Source organism: Garra rufa, chromosome 20 (genome assembly GCF_049309525.1).
Source record: "Garra rufa chromosome 20, GarRuf1.0, whole genome shotgun sequence".
Taxonomy (NCBI): Eukaryota; Metazoa; Chordata; class Actinopteri; order Cypriniformes; family Cyprinidae; genus Garra; species Garra rufa.
In genome coordinates, this window is record NC_133380.1 from 15,613,845 (window position 1) to 15,634,361 (window position 20,517).

At 33.6% G+C, this 20,517-nt stretch overlaps 1 protein-coding gene across 2 annotated transcripts in view; it reads right to left on the bottom strand.

The window, feature by feature from the left end:
- Window positions 1-20,517, bottom strand: part of hdac11 (histone deacetylase 11) — a 38,718-nt gene that overhangs the window by 6,267 nt on the left and 11,934 nt on the right. For both annotated transcript variants that reach the window (XM_073826019.1, XM_073826017.1), the window contains 5 exons: window positions 19,365-19,407; window positions 16,008-16,084; window positions 14,462-14,524; window positions 4,887-4,983; window positions 1,241-1,419 (listed from right to left, as the gene is read on the bottom strand). In XM_073826019.1, the coding sequence (XP_073682120.1) occupies window positions 1,241-1,419; window positions 4,887-4,983; window positions 14,462-14,524; window positions 16,008-16,084; window positions 19,365-19,407 (459 nt within the window). The remainder of the gene's footprint in view (window positions 1-1,240; window positions 1,420-4,886; window positions 4,984-14,461; window positions 14,525-16,007; window positions 16,085-19,364; window positions 19,408-20,517) is intronic.

A 20,517-nucleotide genomic window follows, 5' to 3' on the forward strand; every position in this document is an offset into this window, starting at 1 on the left:
AAATCTAAAATTTTGACCCATGCAATGTATTTTTGGCTATTGCTACAAATATACCCCAGCGACTTAAGACTGGTTTTGTGGTCCAGGGTCACAAATATTATTGCCCTAACTGCCTGCTGTTCTTCAGAAAAATCCTTCAGGTCTCACAAATTCTTTGGTTTTTCTGCATTTTTGTGTATTTAAACCCTTTCCAACAATGACTGTATGATTTTGAGATCCATCTTTTCACACTAAGGACAACTAAGGGACTTATATTCAACAATTACAGAAGGTTCAAACGCTCACTGATGCATTAAGAGTCGGAGGGTGAAAACATTTGAACAGAATTTTCTTATTTTGCCTAAATATAATATTTTTTTCATTTAGTACTGCCCTTTAGAAGCTACAGAAGATACTTACATGTTTCCCAGAAGACAAAATAAGTTACATTTACCCTGATCTTCAAATTCCAAAAATTTTCACCACCCGGCTTAATGCATCGTTTTTCCTTCAGTGAGCGTTAAAACCTTCTGTAATTGTTGCATATGAGTCTCTCAGTTGTCCTCAGAGTAAGAAGATGGATCTCAAAGTCATAAAGTCATTATTGGAAAGGGTTCAAATAACAAAAATGTTGAAAAACCAAAGAATTTGTGGAACATGAAGGATTTTTCTGAAGAACAGCGGGCAGTTTAACTGCTCAGGACAAACAAGGGAGAAAAAAAAGTTTTTGCTAAGAACAAGAAAAAAAGTCAATGGGCTAAGAAAAAACAGATAAATTATCGGAAAACAACTCTTAATATGTTATGCACTTTTGTTTCTTAAGCAAATATATCTTTTTTATAGATTATACATTTTAAGCTACTTTGACTGCAAAAACGCTTTTTGCAGAGTAAAAAATTAAGTACATAAACATGTAATATTGAAGATTCAATAACGTGCAAGTGCAATACAAAAAGTACATAAACTTGCTGATAGCATTTGATTTATGAGACATAACAGGTCACGATGGCATAGGGTAACCTCATGTACAGGCATATCAAACGCTGTCACTGTTAATCCACTATATGATGTATGATTTTAATAAAAAAGTCTTTCTTCTAATCTCCCTCCAAATCTTCAAAATGAAGACATTCTGGCCATTCATCCTGTAAAGCAGGCCTGAATAATTGATACAGGAGTTTATTGACCAGGCTAGAGCTGGAAGCAGTGTGTCTCAGATCTGATATGGTGGACTGAAAGGAAATATGAGTGACAGATATACCTGTGGGGAAATAGCCAGTCCTCCGAGAGGGTCTCCGTCAAGAATGTCCGTGCCTGCATTGTATATGATGATGTCGGGCCGTATTTCATTCAGCGCCCCTTCTGAATGGAGCTCCACCTTCTGTAGATACTCCATGTCTTCTGTGCCCCAGTCTAGCTCCACTTTTCGTTTAATCGCCCCTGAAGTCAAAAATGAAGACCAAATTAGGTTTTCATCAACTTTCATCAAAGTGAGGTAAAGTGTCAGCAACAGAATAGATAACAGCAATTCAGAGAAGTTACCTTTAAATACTAGACAAAGAGACCTATTTAAATAGATAGTTAACCCAAAAATGTACATTCTGTCATTATTAACTCTAACCTATACTACTTTCTATTTTTATGAAAGACTTTCAGCTCTCTTCAATATAATGAAAGCAAATGGGGACCAGGGTCTGTCATGCTATAATATAAATAATATCTAAGTCTTCCGAAGTCATATAATATATTTTTAAAATATAAGTAAAAAGTGCTGGATATCACTGACAGGGCCCTATGATTTCCGCATTCGTATACTGTATTACGCGGAATGTCATGGAATTTGCCAAATTTAGGATTAATGCATCAAAAGTAGGTCAAAAATACGATATGGACTAGTGTCAATTTTAAGCGTATCTCTGTGAATGAATGGCGAAAACGCACAGTTTCGTTTACTACATGTTTATTTCACATTTTCAGCCTCTGCTGCCTCAATATAGGAGTACATGAACACAAACAACATTTCTAAAACTGCTCTAAGTGTCACTTTATAAGCATTTTACTGTTGAGAAAAACTATGGTCATATCAAATCAAAAACAAATAGAAACTTAAAGGTCTGCAAAGCAACCTGTCAAAATTACAAGTTTGGTTTAACTTGAGGAAACTTTGACAGAAATATATTACTTAATGCAATGATTATACTATTAATAATACATTTTTTATTAAAGCAATATTCATAAAGGAATATTTACCAGAAGAATTATTTAACAAAATTTATTTACCAGAAAAATGTAACCGCATTACTCGCAATTCAAACTGACTTTATCAGAGTTGCAAATATTTTTCACAATTGCAAGTTTATTTCATGCATTCTGACTCTTTTCTCAGAATTGTGTCTTTATTTCTCACAATTGCAAGTTTATATCATGCTATTCTGAGAAAAAAAAGTCACAATTGCAAGATATGAACTTTCATTTCTGAGAAAAAAAGTCAGAATTCTGAGTTTATATCTTGAAACTCTGACTTTATCCGAATTGTGACTTTATTTCTTATAATTGCAAGTTTATATCATGCAATTCTGAAAAAAAAAGTCATAATTCTGAGTTTATATCTTGCAATTTTTTATCTGACTTTGTCAGAATTTTGACTTCATTTCTCACAATTAAAGTCCAATTAAACATCCAATTCTGAGAAAAAAAGTCAGAATTCTGAGTTTATATCTTTGAATTATGACTTTATTTCTCAGAATTGCGACTTTATTTCTTACAATTACAAGTTTATAATATGCAATTCTGTGAAAAAAGTCACAATTGTGAGATATAAACTTCCAATTTTGAGAAAAAAGTCAGAATTCTGAGTTTATATCTCGAAATTCTGACTTTATTTATGAGAATTGCAACATTATTTCTTGCAACACGCAATTCTGAGAAAAAAAAGGCAGAATTGTGAGCTAAAAAGTGAAAGGGGAAAATGGGCTTCCATATGTTCTTATAGACAGCATGCATTTTAATTAATTGATTAATTAAATTATTTACAATATACATGTGAATTTGGTGCTCAAGAAACATTTTTGGTGTTGGAAAAAAAAACAAAAAAACATTGCCTATCTTTTTTAATAACCGTGATACATTTTTGGCATATATATTTTATATTTGTTATAAAATCAATTAATTAGAGATGCTTATGACCATTTAAATTTAATGAAACCATTAAAATGGATCTAGAAAATTAATGGAAAAACAGAATTTGGTAAAAAATAAATAAATAAATAACTGAATTTGAAAATGTATTTTAGGGGCCTTAAAATGTAGTTTTTGTTAAAATTGTAATTAATTGCTGTTAAATTGTGCAAGTTTCATGATTTCAATTAATTAGACATGCTTTCTGATTCATTTTCTCTAGGGAAAAAACTGAATTTGGCACAAAAAAAAAAACAAAAACAAAAGAAGATTTCATAGGGCCTTATATCAATGGTCACTATTCACTTTCACTGTATGTAAAAGAGCAGCCACAACTATTTACTTTCATGTTCCAATTTTATATTCCACAAACCATTTACAAGACACAAGTATAAGGCTGAGTAAATTACAGATTTTTCATTTTAGGGGTGAATGAGTCCTTTAAGTTGTACCCGTTTTTAAATAAATAATCCATCCTTCTAAAACCTTAAGGGAAAATTCACTAAGGGGTGTTTCTGTCTTTCTTCTATCACCAAATTCGCTGTGTATGTAACTGAAAAGAACTAACTATTTACCTTAAAAGAGTAAAAACTAATGTAAGGTGTTCTTTCGTTTATTTAAGCCTGGTTTCAAGGCAAATAGAGCACAATACCTTGCCTTCTCTAAGGCTTTTAAGACCTAATTAGTCTCTTGTGCCTTTCCAGGCTGATGAGAGAACTACAAATACAGAGTCAGAAAACAGAGGTACGTTCTCTTTTGAACCCACTGAGAAGTCACAGAGGGAAAATGGCTTAGAAAAAACTAATGAAAATTTAAAGGAAACTAAGGCCATGCAAAACTTATCATGAGAAGCCAGGATGTGCCTTCAATAGAGCGAGGGGAAGTTTAAGTCAGAACATTATAGGTTTCGAAAACCTTGTGTTTAGCTGGTTACGGTACGTAAATGCATTAATGAAATCATCGCAGGTTTGACAAGTTGTCGCACGGCGTGCATTGAAGCCGAACAGAACAGCAATATTTCTGTCACTCCTACTCAAATGTTTGACAGAGCGAGTTAGAACAGTGCAGATAACGGATGCGTTAATTGACGAAGATTATAATGTGAACATATCGGTGCCAGCTGAAGCGTGTTGTCAGTCATTTCTTCAAACCACTGTAGGCTGTTTCTTTGATATCCAACATATCAATCAAAACATTTCCTGAAGGAAATATCAGTGCGTGCAAGGCAGAAAAAGACGACCAATCAGCATTCAGTATGCAAATGTAACAATGACATCAACGGCTAATTAGAATTTGAATACTGTATTGTAAGACTTTCAAATGTTGCAAAGATGTGAGGAAATACAGAAAGTATAAAAAAGAAACACAAGTAACAGAAATCTGTATTATGGAAAATAACAACCATACAGTACTGTACAAGACAGCATGAGGGTTGCAGGACACTGCCCCCTGTAGGAGAGCAAAAGTACTTTATCTGCTTCCCAGATGGTATTCTTCATGCATTCTTTCATGTCCTTTCATCTGCCTCCACCTCAGTGTGCCATTATTTGCGAGAATGTGTAGGTGTGAATTTGTATAGATATGCAAATAAAGAGCAAGTCCAGGCTAAATTAGTGAGATAACCATGATCCAAAGCGCTTCGGCTTTTCGTATCTGTGGGACAGGATATCTTTACATAATCAGGATCACTTCAAATCCCCATTTACACCCTCAAATGCACATTTACTCACTCTTTGCATATCCATCTCCTGGATAGATGTGGCGATTATAGACATCCATTATGTAAACGCGTCTGTCTTCCAGGAAATCCCGCTCGTGGCCGTTTCCCTGCAATATACATCAAGGAGCATATGTAAGATCATATTACGGGAATAACTGCAACTGAGACTAATGCTGCTGCTAGTTTCACTAACTAGAGTGCGTTAAACGTATATACTAAAGATATGGTCTTGTGGTTAACACCAGTATGCTTATCTAGGAGATATTCAGGTCTTTATGTGCATTTTGCACCTGGTTTTTGGATTCTGCATAATGGACTTTAATACAGTTAAATGTGTTACAATGAGATGAAATTACTATATTAAATTAGAATATTCAATATGCCAGCATGCAAAGAATGACTCTTTTGAATGATGAGGACTCAAATTCTGTGGAAAACTGTAGAATACCGCAAAGAAAGCATATTTTCTTGTTTTCCTTTAAATTCTCTTATGCTCATCAAGGCTGCATTTACTTGATCATGAAAAATACAGAAAAAACTGTAATTTTGTGAAATATTATTACAGTTTAAAATAATGGTTTTCTATTTTAATATGTTTTCAAATCTAATTTATTCCTGTGATGCAAAGGTGAATTTTTGAGACATTACTCCAGGTTTCAGTGTCATATGATCCTTCAGAAATCATTCTAATATGCTGATTTATTACTTTCATTATCAATGTTGGAAACGGTTTAATATTTTTTGGAACCTGTGATTCTTTTATCAGGATTCTTTGATGAATAAACAGTTAAAAACAATTGCTATCAGTTTTTATCGATTTAACACATGCTCGGCGAATGAAAGTATTAATTTCTTAAAATAAAAAAAATAAAAAAAAAGAATAAAAATGTACTGACCACAACTTTTAAATGGTAGTTTATATTGTTACAAAATATTCTATTTTTAATAAACACTGTTCTTTTTAACTTTTTATTTATTAAAGAATCCCGAAAAAATGTATCACAGGTTCCAAGAAAATATTAAGCAACACAACTGTTTTCAACATTGATAATAAATCAGCATATTAGAATGATTTCTGAAGGATCATGTGACACTGAAGACTGGAGTAATGATGCCAAAAAAAATTGTTTTGCATCACAGGAATAAATTACTTTTTAAAATATATTCACACAGAAAACAGTTATTTTACATTGAAATAATAAATCACAATATTACAGTTTAATTTTGCATCAAGTTAATTAATCTTGTTTTAATTTTTTTGTTGTTGTTATATTTACTATATATTATGAAAACAACTAAAATAAAATAATTATTTTTGGAGTGTATCCCATTAAGATGATGGAGACAGCAGACAGTTTGCTGACTAAATACTGCAAAGAAAGCATATTTCTGCAAATTTTCATTAGAAAGCTCTTCAGTTAAAATGAATAAACTTGAGATAAACTTACTTGAAGCAAAACTGTTTTAATTATTTTTAGATATTTTTACTATACATGCTACCAGTCAAAAGTTTTTGAACAGTAAGATTTTAAATGTTTTTTAAAGAATTATTTTCTGCAAAAGCAGTAATATTGTTAATATTGTAAATACTGTAAATATTTTTAGTATTTAAAATAACTGCTTTCTATTTGAATATATTTTAAAATGTAATTTATTTCTGTGATCAAAGCTAAATTTTCACCATCATTACTTCAGTCTTCAGTGTCACATGATCCTTCAGAAATCATTCTAATATGCTGATTTGCTGTTAAAGAAACATCTCTTCTTATTATTATCAATATTTAAAACAGTTTAATATATTTTTGATTATAAAGTCATTTACAATGTTACAAAAGATTTCTATTTCAGATAAATTATGTTCTTCTGAACTGAACTGTTCATCAAAGAAACCTGAAAAATTCTATTCAGCTGCTTTCAACATAATAATAAATGTTCTTTGAGCAACAAATCAGAATATTAGAATGATTTCTAAAAGATCATGTGACTGGAGTAAAGATGCTAAAAAGCAGCTTTGAAATCACGGGTATAAATTAAATGTTAAAATATATTCAAATAAAAAACAGTTGTTTTAATTAGTACAAATATTTCAAAATTGTACTGTTTTTGCTGAACTTTAGATCAAATGAATGCAGGCTTGGTAAGCAGACTTCTTTAAAAAAAAAACTTTCAAAACTTTTACTGGCAATGTATGATGAAAACAACACAAATATAAAAATATTTTTGCAGTGTATCCCATGGAGATGATGGAAACAGCAGATAGATGACAGAATATTTGGGGCAAAGATATGTATTTTATAACTATTGTATTTTATGTGTATTACAAAACTGTTCACCCAGTGTCGGCTCATAAAAATCTCCAAACTGCTTGTCAACAACAGTTACTATAATGCCTAGCATTATATGCGTCCAGTGTGAATGCAACTGTTTTTGTTTTTGAAGTAGAGCATGACTGACAGTGAGAGATTTGAAGATGAGCTTTTCCTTAGCTCTCGGAAATGCTAAGTATTGAGCTGTGTTTTCTGAAGACATAACATTTCCATCTCTCTTCATTCCATCCCGCTCATCTGTCACGTACAGCGTCTGGCTATTGTCACTTTTAATTTAAAACTGCTGCAAGGCCCACAACTCATGTGTACGACTAGAGCCTCTTATTCCAAAACAACCCTGCCTCTCTGCTCACAGAGACCGTTAGCCAATTACGAGACTATGAACCGAGCGTTAGGGACACATTCACATTCTCCTGTCTGCACCATCTGTGCACTCAAGCAGCAAAACCTTGCTGCTGGCAAAAAGATATCCGTGTAGCAATTTTGAGTTTGGTCCTCTGAAATCTAACAGGCAGCTTACATTAATAATATATACAGGAGTGATTACTGAACATGCACAAGCCCTTAAGTTGCACTGATGGTCTCTAGTAGAGGTGAACTGTTATAGAACGGTAATATTATCTAATGCGCCAACGCTATTATAAGACCAGAGGATGGAAGGTACAGTATTTCTGCATCACAGATCAAGTCTGCAATCACCTTAGAATTGGAACACCCAGTGGCTTGTTTGCTAATAAAAGCACATGCTGAAAATGTCAGATGGGCCATTTCATTGTTTTCATTTAAGGCAATATTTTTGTTTCAATATTTAAGGCACAAAAAAAAAAAAAAAAAAAAAAAAATCTTAAACATAATCTAAAATGAAAACAATAATAATCTAACAATACAAGCCAATTCAAAATATTAATAAATATAATTTTTATAAGACAGTGGCCTATTGAAATTTACGCAAGCTACAGTGGCACTTAAATGAGAGCAATGTTATTGTTTTTAAAATAATTTATATTAATTTAAATATATAAACTGGAAATATTTAAAAATTCTCAAATTCTCAAAAAGTTAATCTAACAATTGATGCTATTTCTGTTAATTTAAATAAAGTTTAAATATAGTTTAAAAAATAAAATAAATTAATATTGTTGCAATTTTATTGTTAACTATGAAAATAATTTTAATTGATTTAAATATATGTGAAATAAATACATAGCAAATAATATAAATTCTAAAAAAAAAAAAAAAAATATATATATATATATATATATATATATATATATATACATTTATTTTAAATAAAGGCTATATTTATATTAAATATTATAATATTATTATAAATTGCTAATTTATAAAATAATACACACACACACACACACACACACACACACACACACACACACACACACACACACACATATATATATATACACACACACATATATATATATACACACACACACACACACACACACACACACACACACACACACACACACACACACACACACACACACACACACACACACACATACATATATATGAAATGACAAAAACACCAAAAAACACCAAAACTAATTTATTGAGATATATATATATATATATATATATATATGTGTGTGTGTGTGTGTGTGTGTGTGTTGTGTGTGTATATATATTTTTTCATTTTTATTTATTTATTTTAATAAAATTTTCAAAATTATTTTAATTTTATTTAAAATATATATATAAAAATGACAAAAACAATTTTAAGTTCTAAAACCTAACTTAAAATAAAACAATTTAATTAAATTAATTAATTTTAAATTTAATTTTTAAATTTACTTTAACACTAAAATAATGCTGAAAAAGAGCAAACCTAGAAATAATTCATCTCATACATTTTCTGAATCTTAATGTCCTGTCACTTCACCGATATATTATTATATAATAATAATATATTAGGCCACGGCTAATGGTTAGAGAGTTGGACTTGTAACCTAAAGGTTGCAGGTTCGAGTCTCAGGTCCGGCAGGGATTGTAGGTGGGGGGAGAGAATAACCAGCACTCTCTTCACCCTCAATACCACGACTGAGGTGAGACCCTTGAGCAAGGCACCGTTCCCCCAACTGCTCCCCGGGCGACGCAGCAATGGCTGCCCACTGCTCCGGGTGTGTTAAATGCAGAGCACAAATTCCTAGTATGGGTCACCATACTTGGCCTCACTTCACCTCCTTTCCTTTCCTTTCCTTTATTAATATAATATGAGTAATAGCATACTTTTGAAAATATGACTAGCTGAACACTCACTTGATCCCTGTAACCCTCCTCTTATTGGATACATTTGCTAGTGGAGCAAATTTATTACAGCTCACTGCAAATTTTGCATTTCAGCGATGACATTACTAGCTAAAACTTTTGACCTTGTGTGATGCTGAAGTACATCCACACCGCTAGGTGTCACTATAGATTCAAATTCAATACGACTGTTGTACCAGCCTGTTATAAGTTATTGTTGGGTATGTAACCTCCCAGGTGTGCGAACAACTACTTTTAGCACTTTGATTTCTGTCATCATACAGGGACTAACGACTTGTGGTCTCATTGTTGATCCTAATCCTGGTTATTAGCAAACAGTTATGAATTCATATATGCACTAGTTGTCGCCTACAGAGACCAGCGTCTGCCATTACATGTCATCATTTTAAGCCTTTAATTGGAGCTTTAACGCCAACTTCTCCCCTCTCGATATTTTCACAGCCTTTAAACCCAGCTGAGACAGCGCTTTCAGCCACATTTATATGCCAACATGAAGATTCCCACCTTTGTTCTGCTTGTGGCCCTCCATGAATTATTCAGCCGGCAATTGTATTGATCTGATCTTGTTGGCTTAGTCGATGAGCAAAAGACTATAATTACAATCAAGCCACACTTAAAAATGCTTATGGCAGTTTTATGTGCTACGGTAGCACCAAAATTATCAGGAACAACAGCTCCTGGGTCCATGAGAACTTAATTAATAGGCTGGGCTAATTAGCAGAGGAGGTGACTCATTAGGAAGGAGAGTGCAATAAACTGCAAATTTAATGGAAACATGTTGATTTACACTAATTAAAGGAAGCATATGACGTGTTAAGAGTACTGGTTGACTAATATGGCTGGATATCATAATGACTATCATTCAGTCTGGGTCAATACATTTTTATTTATTTTTTTAAGAAACTGAAACTTTTATTCAGTAAGGATTCATTTATATTAATTGCACAACTCCTTTCTACATTGGTAATAAGAAATGATTCTTAAATGGATAGTTCACTCAAAAATATAAATTACCCCATGATTTACTCACCCTCAAGCCTTCCTAGGTGTATATGACTTTCGGACAAATATAATCAGAGTTATATTAAAAAAATGTCCTGGCTCTTCCAAGCTTAATAATGACAGTGAATGGCTTTTGAGATTGCTCCTGATATTCACAGATGTTTTGTTTTTATAGCTTGTTTTTTAGTGATCTGAAACCTGCTCAACAGATGAATCTTTCACTTGAGTCTCAACTATTTTCCTCTACGAGTGCTGCACTAATTTCGGATGTTCAACTACACTGATATTCTAGTGTAAAACTAGATCCTTGACTACTAATGATGAGTTTTGCAAGCACTTAAATATCAGGTATGATTTACTTGTTTCACTTGTTGAACAGAATTCAGAAAATAGTTTTCAGAAATGACGCAAAGTCTGTTAACATCTCTGTGGTTAGATCAGGGTGCTCAATGATGTGCCTTTGACCTTTGTTTTGATTATACTGTGTTGTAAATAAATACAAATAATCTAAAACTTCATTCTTTGAATCTTCTCACATTCTTTCTTACCTGACAGTCAGAGTTTCATTGATGGACCATTAGGGGAGGGTTCTTTGTCTCTCAGGTGTGAATTGCTAAATATTCATGGCTCATTGCCACTCCTTCGCATATTCCCATTCAATCACAAAACAAGTTTACATCAATATATATCGTTTTCTCTAAACGAGTGAACAAGATGATTTTCACATCATTCTGTAGTAAAAAATTCTAGCCTATTACATCCAGTTCATGCTGATTACATATTATTGTAGCCCAATGTGTGCTGTTTACAATGATTACAGAAAAAAAACACAAGTGTCAGGGCATGTCAAAACTTCTTCAGGGCCCCCAAAACACCCTCAGATCCCAGAGGGTTAAAGTCCAATAAAATGCATCCATCCACCGGAGGGTTAATAAAGGCCTTCTGAAGCAAACTGATGTGCTTGTGCAAGAAAATTATCCATATTTATTAGGGCCGGGACTCGATTAAAAAAATTAATCTAATTAATTAAAGGCTTTGTAATTAATTAATCGAAATTAATCGCATTTTAATCGCATATAAATATTTGACCTGAGAACAGTGAGAAGTAAGTTTTTTCATATGGATTTTTAGTATACCATTGAAGAATGACTGAATACATAAGCTTAAGCAACAAAATGGTTTATTTTTGTTCAACCTAGTCCAACAGACCAGTGCAATATTGCCATTAAGTGTAGCAATAGGATACAGTGTTTCCCCTAGGTTTCCATACTTTTTTTTCTCGGTACTTTACCCTACTTTGTGTAATAAGGAAAACATTTATTTCAGTGAAAAAATAAGTCCAAAACTCTCTATTTTAACATTTTGAACAATAGGGCTTTACAATCTTTTGCTATTTTTTTTTTTAAGAAATTCTTGTGTGTTTTAATTTTTCTCATAATCAAATGAAAGCATAAACATTTATTTATTTTTAATCAAATGAAAAATAAACCTTTTTCATTTTTGGCAAACAAACAGAGGTTTGCTGTTAAAATCAATAAATAATATTAATTTAACATTTAAATAATAATTGTAGTATTTTTTTCTACAATTAAGTGGTTAATATTGTTGTTATATTTATTTTTTATCATATATATTGTTTTTTTGTCAATTATTTAAATAGGAATATTGTTCTGTTTCATGTTAAACCGTACTTTTATTTTGACAGGTTGCCGTGAAGTTTCTGTGTGTAAAGTATGATATGATGCTAGTTAGTATGCGTGTAGTAAAAAAAAAAAACACGTCTCCACCATTCATACATACAGATACAAACGGAACATGCAGGATTCATATTAAAACGGTCTTTTTGCATTTCAGTTTTCACAGACACTAGTCCATATCGCGATTTGAATTAAGTGACAGACCAACTTTTGATTAATCAATCCAAAAATCTACGAATTTACGTGGCATTCCGCGCTATAGTAAATTCGGTTTTTATGAATGTAGTCCGCGATCCAGTCCGTGTTTTCTTGGAGGAGACATTGTAAACGCGCCCCCCTAAGATAATGGTAGGGGAAACACTGGGATATTTAGAAATATACTAGCCTACATTTCAGAAATTCTGGTACCCTATAGGTAGGTAGACCTTCTGTAAAAACATTGAGGTGATACTTGAGGCTTTATGTGCTAGTTGGTGCTCCAGTATAATCGGTCCGCCGAAACTCATCCAGTGAGAAACGTTCCGCGGTGCAAAATTAAGTGCGATTAAAATGCGTTAAAAAAATTAACGCGTTATTTTTTTGTAATCAATTAATCTAAATTAACGCGTTAAAGTCCCGGCCCTAATATTTATACTTTACACATTGGAAACATTTACTGCCATTATAAAGCTTGGGAGAGCCAGGACATTTTTAAATATAACTGCAATTGTATTCATCTGAAAGAGGAAAGTCATATACCTAGAGTGGCCTAAGGGTGAGTAAATCACAGGGTAACTTTATTTTTTGAGTGAACTATTCCTTTTAAGCACAAAATCAGCTCATTAGAAGTTTAGAGATTAAAAATTACGTATCTTATAAGAAACAGTGTTGTCAAAAGTTTAATTTTTAAAATGGCTATGGCTAAAATAACTATGGCTAATCAGCTATTTTTAAAGAGCAGGTCATATGGGTTTTTAAAAATATCAGTTTGTAACGTAGCTATCTTTCAATGTAAACAGTCTGCCAAGTTGCTCATCTAAAAAAAGTGTAAAAATATCGTCTCTAAAAAGAAATGGTCGACTCAGAATTGCCTTAATGAGTCATATTTTTTAATCATCTGCCTGTTACTGATATACAAGAATATATAAATAATAGATATAAGATATATAAAGAATAGGCTCAACACCACTCAAATTTTAGCGGAAAATTGACGTTTTTAAAATATCAGTACAGACTGGTACTTTTGACAACATTAATAAGAACCAACACTGACCTGACAACATAAAGAATGACATCTGTCTCAGAGTTGATGAGCGTGACTGAGCCGTCATCTGAAACTCTTTGTAGCTGATTGCGCATTTAGAGTTTTGCTGCTTAATTCAACTCTTTACCTCAGAGTCCTTGCTTGTGAGACAGCTCTCTTTTTCATTCTGTTATCTCTTCAAACACTTCCTTGTCTCTTTTTTGCTTCATCCAGCTCTCTCTCTCTCTCTCGCTCGGGTGAGCATGACGTCAAACTAAGTATTTTCTGCTCACCTTCACTGTCCCCAATGTCCACAGAGAGAAGCTAGATCACAACGAACATGCGGTCCCACAAGTGCTTAGCTTTGGTGTTAATTAGTTTGTATGTCAGCCTATAAATACACTTGTGACCAAGCAAATATCATGGCGATGAGGATAAATCATTAACTGGCATATGGCAGATATTCATGTGAAGTCTACACTCCCAGTTAAGGATCATAAAACCCGTAATTTAGTGAGAATGATTAAAGAAGAGTCATATTTTATTAAAGAGCGGGATCATTTAGCATCTCAGCACTGCATTGGATATGACATAATATACAGCTGCTAAGAGGAACAGAGTGGCTTCTTACAATATTCATATCTGATCTATAATGGGGCATATAATGCAAAATTTAAAAATTATTGATCTTTTAAAATAAATGCTCTTACAAGTTGGTAAAAGGGCTTCAGAAAAAGCCATTACCTCATGACACACTATAAGAGCATGTACAATATCATAACACACTTGATAGCCCAAAAAAGTAGCCTTGCCGTCATTTTTTAGTGATCGCCATGGCAATCATCTTAATGACACACTCAAAAGCCAACACTAACGGAGCCGTGACAACAGAAGAAAGCATGTTTCAGCTGCAGAAGAGTCAAAGCTGTTGCATATAAGTAATCAGAGTGCAGAGTTATTGATTTCACCTCCAAAAAGGGGGTATTATCTCGTCTCCGGCGTCAATCGCATTGACTGACAGAGTGGAGTTGGGAAAAGGACTGCTCACCTGATGGGCGTCTAGATCGATGATGGTGGCCCTGGCAACTCCCTCCACCCTCTCAAAGAGAAACTGCGGAGGGAAACACACAAGGGAGGCAGTTAGGTTGTGCCTGACAGAGGAACAAATCGCAAAGAGGTTTGTGGATCTCATGACATGGCAACAATCTGAGAGTGGAATGAATGTGAGGAAAAAAAGAAATCAATGGATGAGTTTCAGTAAAAAAAAAGATGGTACATAGATACCGAACTTGATATCCATACCCACGAGTCCGTGCAGGATTTTTTAATGAAAGGATAAACTCAGAGGCTAGATTGTTTGAGAGAGAAATGCTACATGAGTGCGCAAAGTAAAAGGTTTAATGACATGTTTATGTAAGTAATCCTCTTATCTTTAGTCTGTTTATTTCTTAAATGGAGTGAAATTACATTACTTTTTAACATTACCAAAGAGCGACATGCGATATGATCTAAGCACATCCACAACTCAAAAATACTTATTTCTAATGTAAATATTTTAGCAAGTAACAACAGCAGGTGTTTGAATCATTAAATTACGATTAAACCACGGATGTCTGATGGACTTTTTGGACACGTTCTTGAACGTGTTAGTTGTGTGGCTGTCTACGCAGGCTCAGAAAGCTCTCGGATTTCATCAAAAATATCTTAATCTGTGTTCTGAAGATGAACGAAGGTCTTACGTGTTTGGAACGACATGACGGTGAGTAATTAACAAAGGAATTTTCCCTTTTTTTGAACACAGCTGTGTGGCTGCAGTGTGAGAAAACAACCAGCCTATAATGCTAAAAATCCACCCACTCATTTTTTATAATTCCAATAAATCCTAAACAGTCTCTCTAAACTCACAATTCTAGATTTCTCCCTACGCACACGTTATTGTAGGGAGAAATCCTGCCCAATTGTGACGATCTCCATTACTGTTTTCTTGCTGGTAGCTGCTGGAGGTTGCCAAAGAGGCATTACAATGTTGTGTTTTGGGATGCACCAATGAACATAGAAGTCTCTTCATTGACTCCCTCCATCTGAGCCTCTGAGATAACTTTGGTTAAATTTTATCGAAGGAAATGTCCATGAAAAAAAATCTGTAAATTCCATGATATGTTTAGGGATTAATACAAACGTTTCTGAAATTTTTCGTGTGTTAGATTGTCTTGTTTTGTTTTTGCCGGCTCTTGAAGCTCTGCCCTCTTCTAAAAAGGGGGTCGGCAGCACCAGTTCATTTGCATTTAAAGGGAAAAACACAAAAATGGCACATTTTGGCTCATACCCTAAAAGTGGCCATTTTAGGAAGCTAATAAAAATGATCTGTTGGGTACTTTGAACTAAAACTCAAAACACACTGTGGGGACATCAGAGACTAGTTTTGCATCTTGTAAAAAGGGCCTAATAGGTCACCTTTAATCAGTTTAAGCCATTGTAAATGTTTCATATTATTCATAATGCATTCATATTATTTATAACCATTTTAGATGACTACTAAATTGCTTATAGAGGTCCATTCTGCAATCTCTAATGTTCTGATGCAAACATCCCACCTTGATAGCTAGTGTGATGTCAGCGTAGGCACAAAAACCTCCTCCTTTGTCGCTGGAGCAGTGGTGGAAGCCTCCTCCTGCAAGAGAAGCAGAAAAGAGCCTTTAAAACTGTGAATGGTGTATAAAAATGGCGCCTGTTTTCCTGTGCCACCGGAAGATTTCCATCTGAATGTTCTTTCAAAATGTTGGTGATTGAGAGACCAGGTTTTAATTAGGATCATATTTATACATTCAGGCAACAGATCCAATCTGTCCTCCCATGACCTGCCACATTTAGCCTCATTAAATGACTTTGCACTCCGGAAACTCCTCTACGGGAGCAGGCCGGTTGCTGATTAGCATTTATTGCTTATTCACACGACCCCGCTTGCTGATTCACACCTTTCAATTACTGTGCAACGCCCTCCGAGGAACAACGTGCACATTTGAATGAACAGTCGGCCATTGTCTATTAATGTTTAGCAATGCAGAGGCAAACAGGTGCTCTGTTTCTCAGCGGCAAGGAGGAAATGGCTGAGCTAGCAGGAGCCACGCTTTTTCTCCCAATTTCTTCAGAAATGAGAAAGAGAATAGAATAGTGAATGCAGTGATATGTAGCCGTCTTTGGGGGATTTTGAATGAAGCTACTAAGAGAACAAACCTATTTCATCTTAATATTAACGACACAACTATTTTAAAAATATATTTATTAATAAATAAATAAATGATTACTATTTATTTTATGCAATTACCAAATATTTAATTTGCTATTTTTCTTTTTCCATGTTTCACTTGTTTGTTATCCACTGTATATACTGTATGAAGGATTACTTCACTTTCAGAATAAAAATTTTCAAAGATACTCATGTCTTTCTTTCTTTAGTCATAAGGAAATGAATTTTTTTTGAGGAAAACATTCCAGGATTTTTCTCTACATAATGGACTTCAATGGTGCTCAACAGACTAAAGGTTAAAAATGCAGTTTCAATTCAGCTTCGAAAGGCATCTAAATGATCCCAGCCGAGGAATAAGGGTCTTATCTAGTCTTTTTTTTTTATATATAATATTTATACATATATAGTGCCTGTATACTATAATAGTATAATGTTTGAGAATCACTACTTTAAATGTTCAATAGTGAGGGTTGCCAGGTTTTCATAACAAAACCCACCCAATTGTTACTCAAAACTAGCCCAAAACTAGTCCAATCGCGCTATAATGGAATGTAATATAATTTGTGCTGTCAATCGATTACGAAAAATAAGAAATTTCTTGCAATTTTTTTTAATTAATTGTGATTAATCCCACCTTAATGTATTTAAATATACTTTCATACTGCAATAATTTCACATTCAGTCTTCAAATCAATGTAGAAAAAACAAAGTCAGTATATTTTTAATATTTGTTAAATATTTTTTATGACTGAAGATGAATATTACTGATACCAATATTACTGATGTCTCGGAAATTGTTCTTTTCCCCCCCTAATATTTAACAATTGAATATAGCTATTCAACATGACAGTATAATTGAGAGCAATTTTAAAATGTTAATAACAACAACTAATTTAGATGAATTTAAAACAATCTTCACATAAACCCATAAATACCTATGTCCTTCAGCAAGTAGGAAATATACAGAAATTGAATCCTTAAAGCTGCAAAAGTTATTGATTTCTTTGATTAATATACATCACAGCAATTGGGTTATTAGGTTATTTGGCTGCTATTACTTTAAGAGCTGCCACTGCTGAAGGTGATTTTCTCAATATTTTGATTTTTCCCCCCTCAGATTCCAGATTTTCAATGGTAAGCATATTTATTCAGCTTTCAGATGATGTATAAATCTCAATTTAAAAAAACTGACCCTTATGACTGGTTTTGTGGTCCAGGGTCACATTTGTGTGTGCAACTGTAGCATGCGAGCACAGTATAACAGCTGACAGGACAGGTACATTTGTTTTTGTTTTTTTTTAAGCTAGAAACATGCTAGCAACTGGATAATCATGCTGGAAACATGTTTGCAACTTGCTAATCATGCTAGAAACATGTTAGAAATGTGCTAGCAACTTGATAATCATGTTGAAAGCATGTTAGCAACTCACTAATCATGATAGAAACATGCTAGCAGCTTGCTAATCATGCTGGAAACATGTTAGCAACTTGCCAATAATGCTTGCAACAAGCTAGAAAATCATGTTAGATCATGTTAGAAACACTAATTATGATAGAAACATGTTAGAAACATGCTAGCAACTTGCTAATAATGTTATAAATATGATAACATCTTGCTCATCATGTTAGAAACGTGTTAGCAGCTTGTTAATCATGCTGGAAACATCTTAGCAAGTTGCTAATAACATGCTAATAATGCAAGTAACATGTTAATTATGTTAGAAACATGCTAGCAATATGTTAACAATTTGTTAATCATGCTAGAGACATGTTTGCAACTTGCTAATGACATGCTAGTAACTTGCTAATCATGCTAGAAACATACTAAACATGCTTAAAAAATGTTAGAATCATGCTAACTACATTCTAATCATGCTAGCAACATGTTAATCATCTAATCTATCTAAGTTCAAAACAGCTTTTACAGCTGCTTTAAATTTTCCAGCTAGGCTTTCTCAAGCCAACCTAAAGTTTGTCTTGACAAACTTTTTTTTCTAGTTTCTCTCTTCTTCTTTCTTTTTTAAATGTTGCTCTTTCTTCCATTTGTTCTTTTTTTCGTTGTTTATTAATTTGCTGTGATTCTTGTTCTTTTGATTTTGCTCTTTTTCTGCCGTTGTCTCCTTCTACTTTGCTGTCTTTTTTTCTTTCTTTCTTTTTTTTTTTTTTTTTACATTTGTTTTTACTGACATATGGCCTGACAACATCTTATCTGGCTGCAATTCACTGTTGTTTTACTGAATCTTCTCGCCACCTGTTCTTTTCAACTGTAAGTGAAGATGGAATGCGTGTCTTAAAAAAACTTTCCTGTTTGATATGGTCGTAAAGACATTCTGCGACTAAATAAACAATTTTTGTCAAGAAAAAAAGAGACACAAGCAGTAGTTGTGAGTGAGGTAAATATTAAATACTTTGTAAAGCCATTAAAATGGGAAAAATTAATCGCCTACATTAACGCACTCATTTTGGCAGCACTGAACATTATGTAATCATGTTATTGGGGGTCACTTCAACCCGCAGACATAAAAAAAAAAAAAAAAAACTCCGTGGGAAAACCACAGACTTGGCAACACTGTCAATAGTTTGTCTGAGATGGAATCAAATATGCAGGGAGCACAGAAAATCCATAAGCCACAGTAAGATGCACTGATTCCCTCGGCAATTGTTTTTCGACTGATGATTGGGAACATTAGAAAAAAGAACTCACCCACATTTATTGCCCAGCCTCGATCCATTGCCAGCTTTCCAGCCTAGGTAAAAAGGAAAAAGTGAGTGAGAGAACACTTTACTTTCATGGTTTCATTTTTCAGCTGGCATTTTTCCCCTTTCGAGTCATCAATAAATTAACAGAAAAATAGAAATCTGTTCATATGCCGGATAAATCAAAAGCAGAGTAACTTGGCGCTAAAACTGAGGGAGGATACAATAATATCTGAACTTCTTTCATCTCTGATTACAAATCCTTTCAACTTCACACAGAAGTTCTGAGCATATATCATCTGCTAATGGTTTAGGAGGGGTTTATGCAGCTTTTTATAGAGACTGTGCGTTTCTAATATTTAAATACACTCGGTTTAGTCATTTATTTTAGTTGTTAATGGTTTTCTCATATATTCTTTCCTTTATTTGCTTATCTGTCTGGTTGGTTTTGCATTTCTGTTATTATCTCCCATGAACATAGGGAAAATACAATCTATCGAACACATTTAATGCCAGTGGAATAACAGGAAATGTCTTCAAAATAGCATTTCTGTCACAGCGAGGGTTATCCATTTGTCTATCACAGATAAGACCATCGTCAAAGAGTGGCGCATTCCAATGAGCTTTGCAATAAAAAGAAAACCTGATGCTGCTTTGTTGAAATAATAATCAGATTTTCACTCATCTTTCAAAATGAGTCCAGATCGTGTTTTCTTTTATCATTTCTTCTTGTCAAAAGTAATCTAGTTGCGTTCATGAGTCTTTGGAAGCTCTGAGTTCTTAGCACTACAGTACCACTGAGAGTGGTACAGCCACGAATAGTTTACATTAAAGGGCATTTTTCATAAATAGTTTATTGTGCACATTTTTTCATGAGTCTTCAGCATCACGCGAGTCTCGATTTTCACTGGGGCTGTCTCCTAAAAGTGAACTAACTGTTACATCCAAATGCTCACCTATCATTCATTGACCTCAATTATGGCTTTTCGTCTGAAATATGTAAGTAGCAACTTTACATGGCCACTCAATCTAATGTTAACCTTGAAAACGTGCACTATTGAAGTGTCTGTGTGAAGTGTGGAAGCTGAACAGTAGCGCGCTTACTGGATGAGAGATGGAGGTCACTTGCTCTTAAAATACTCCTTCATTTTTGGACATAT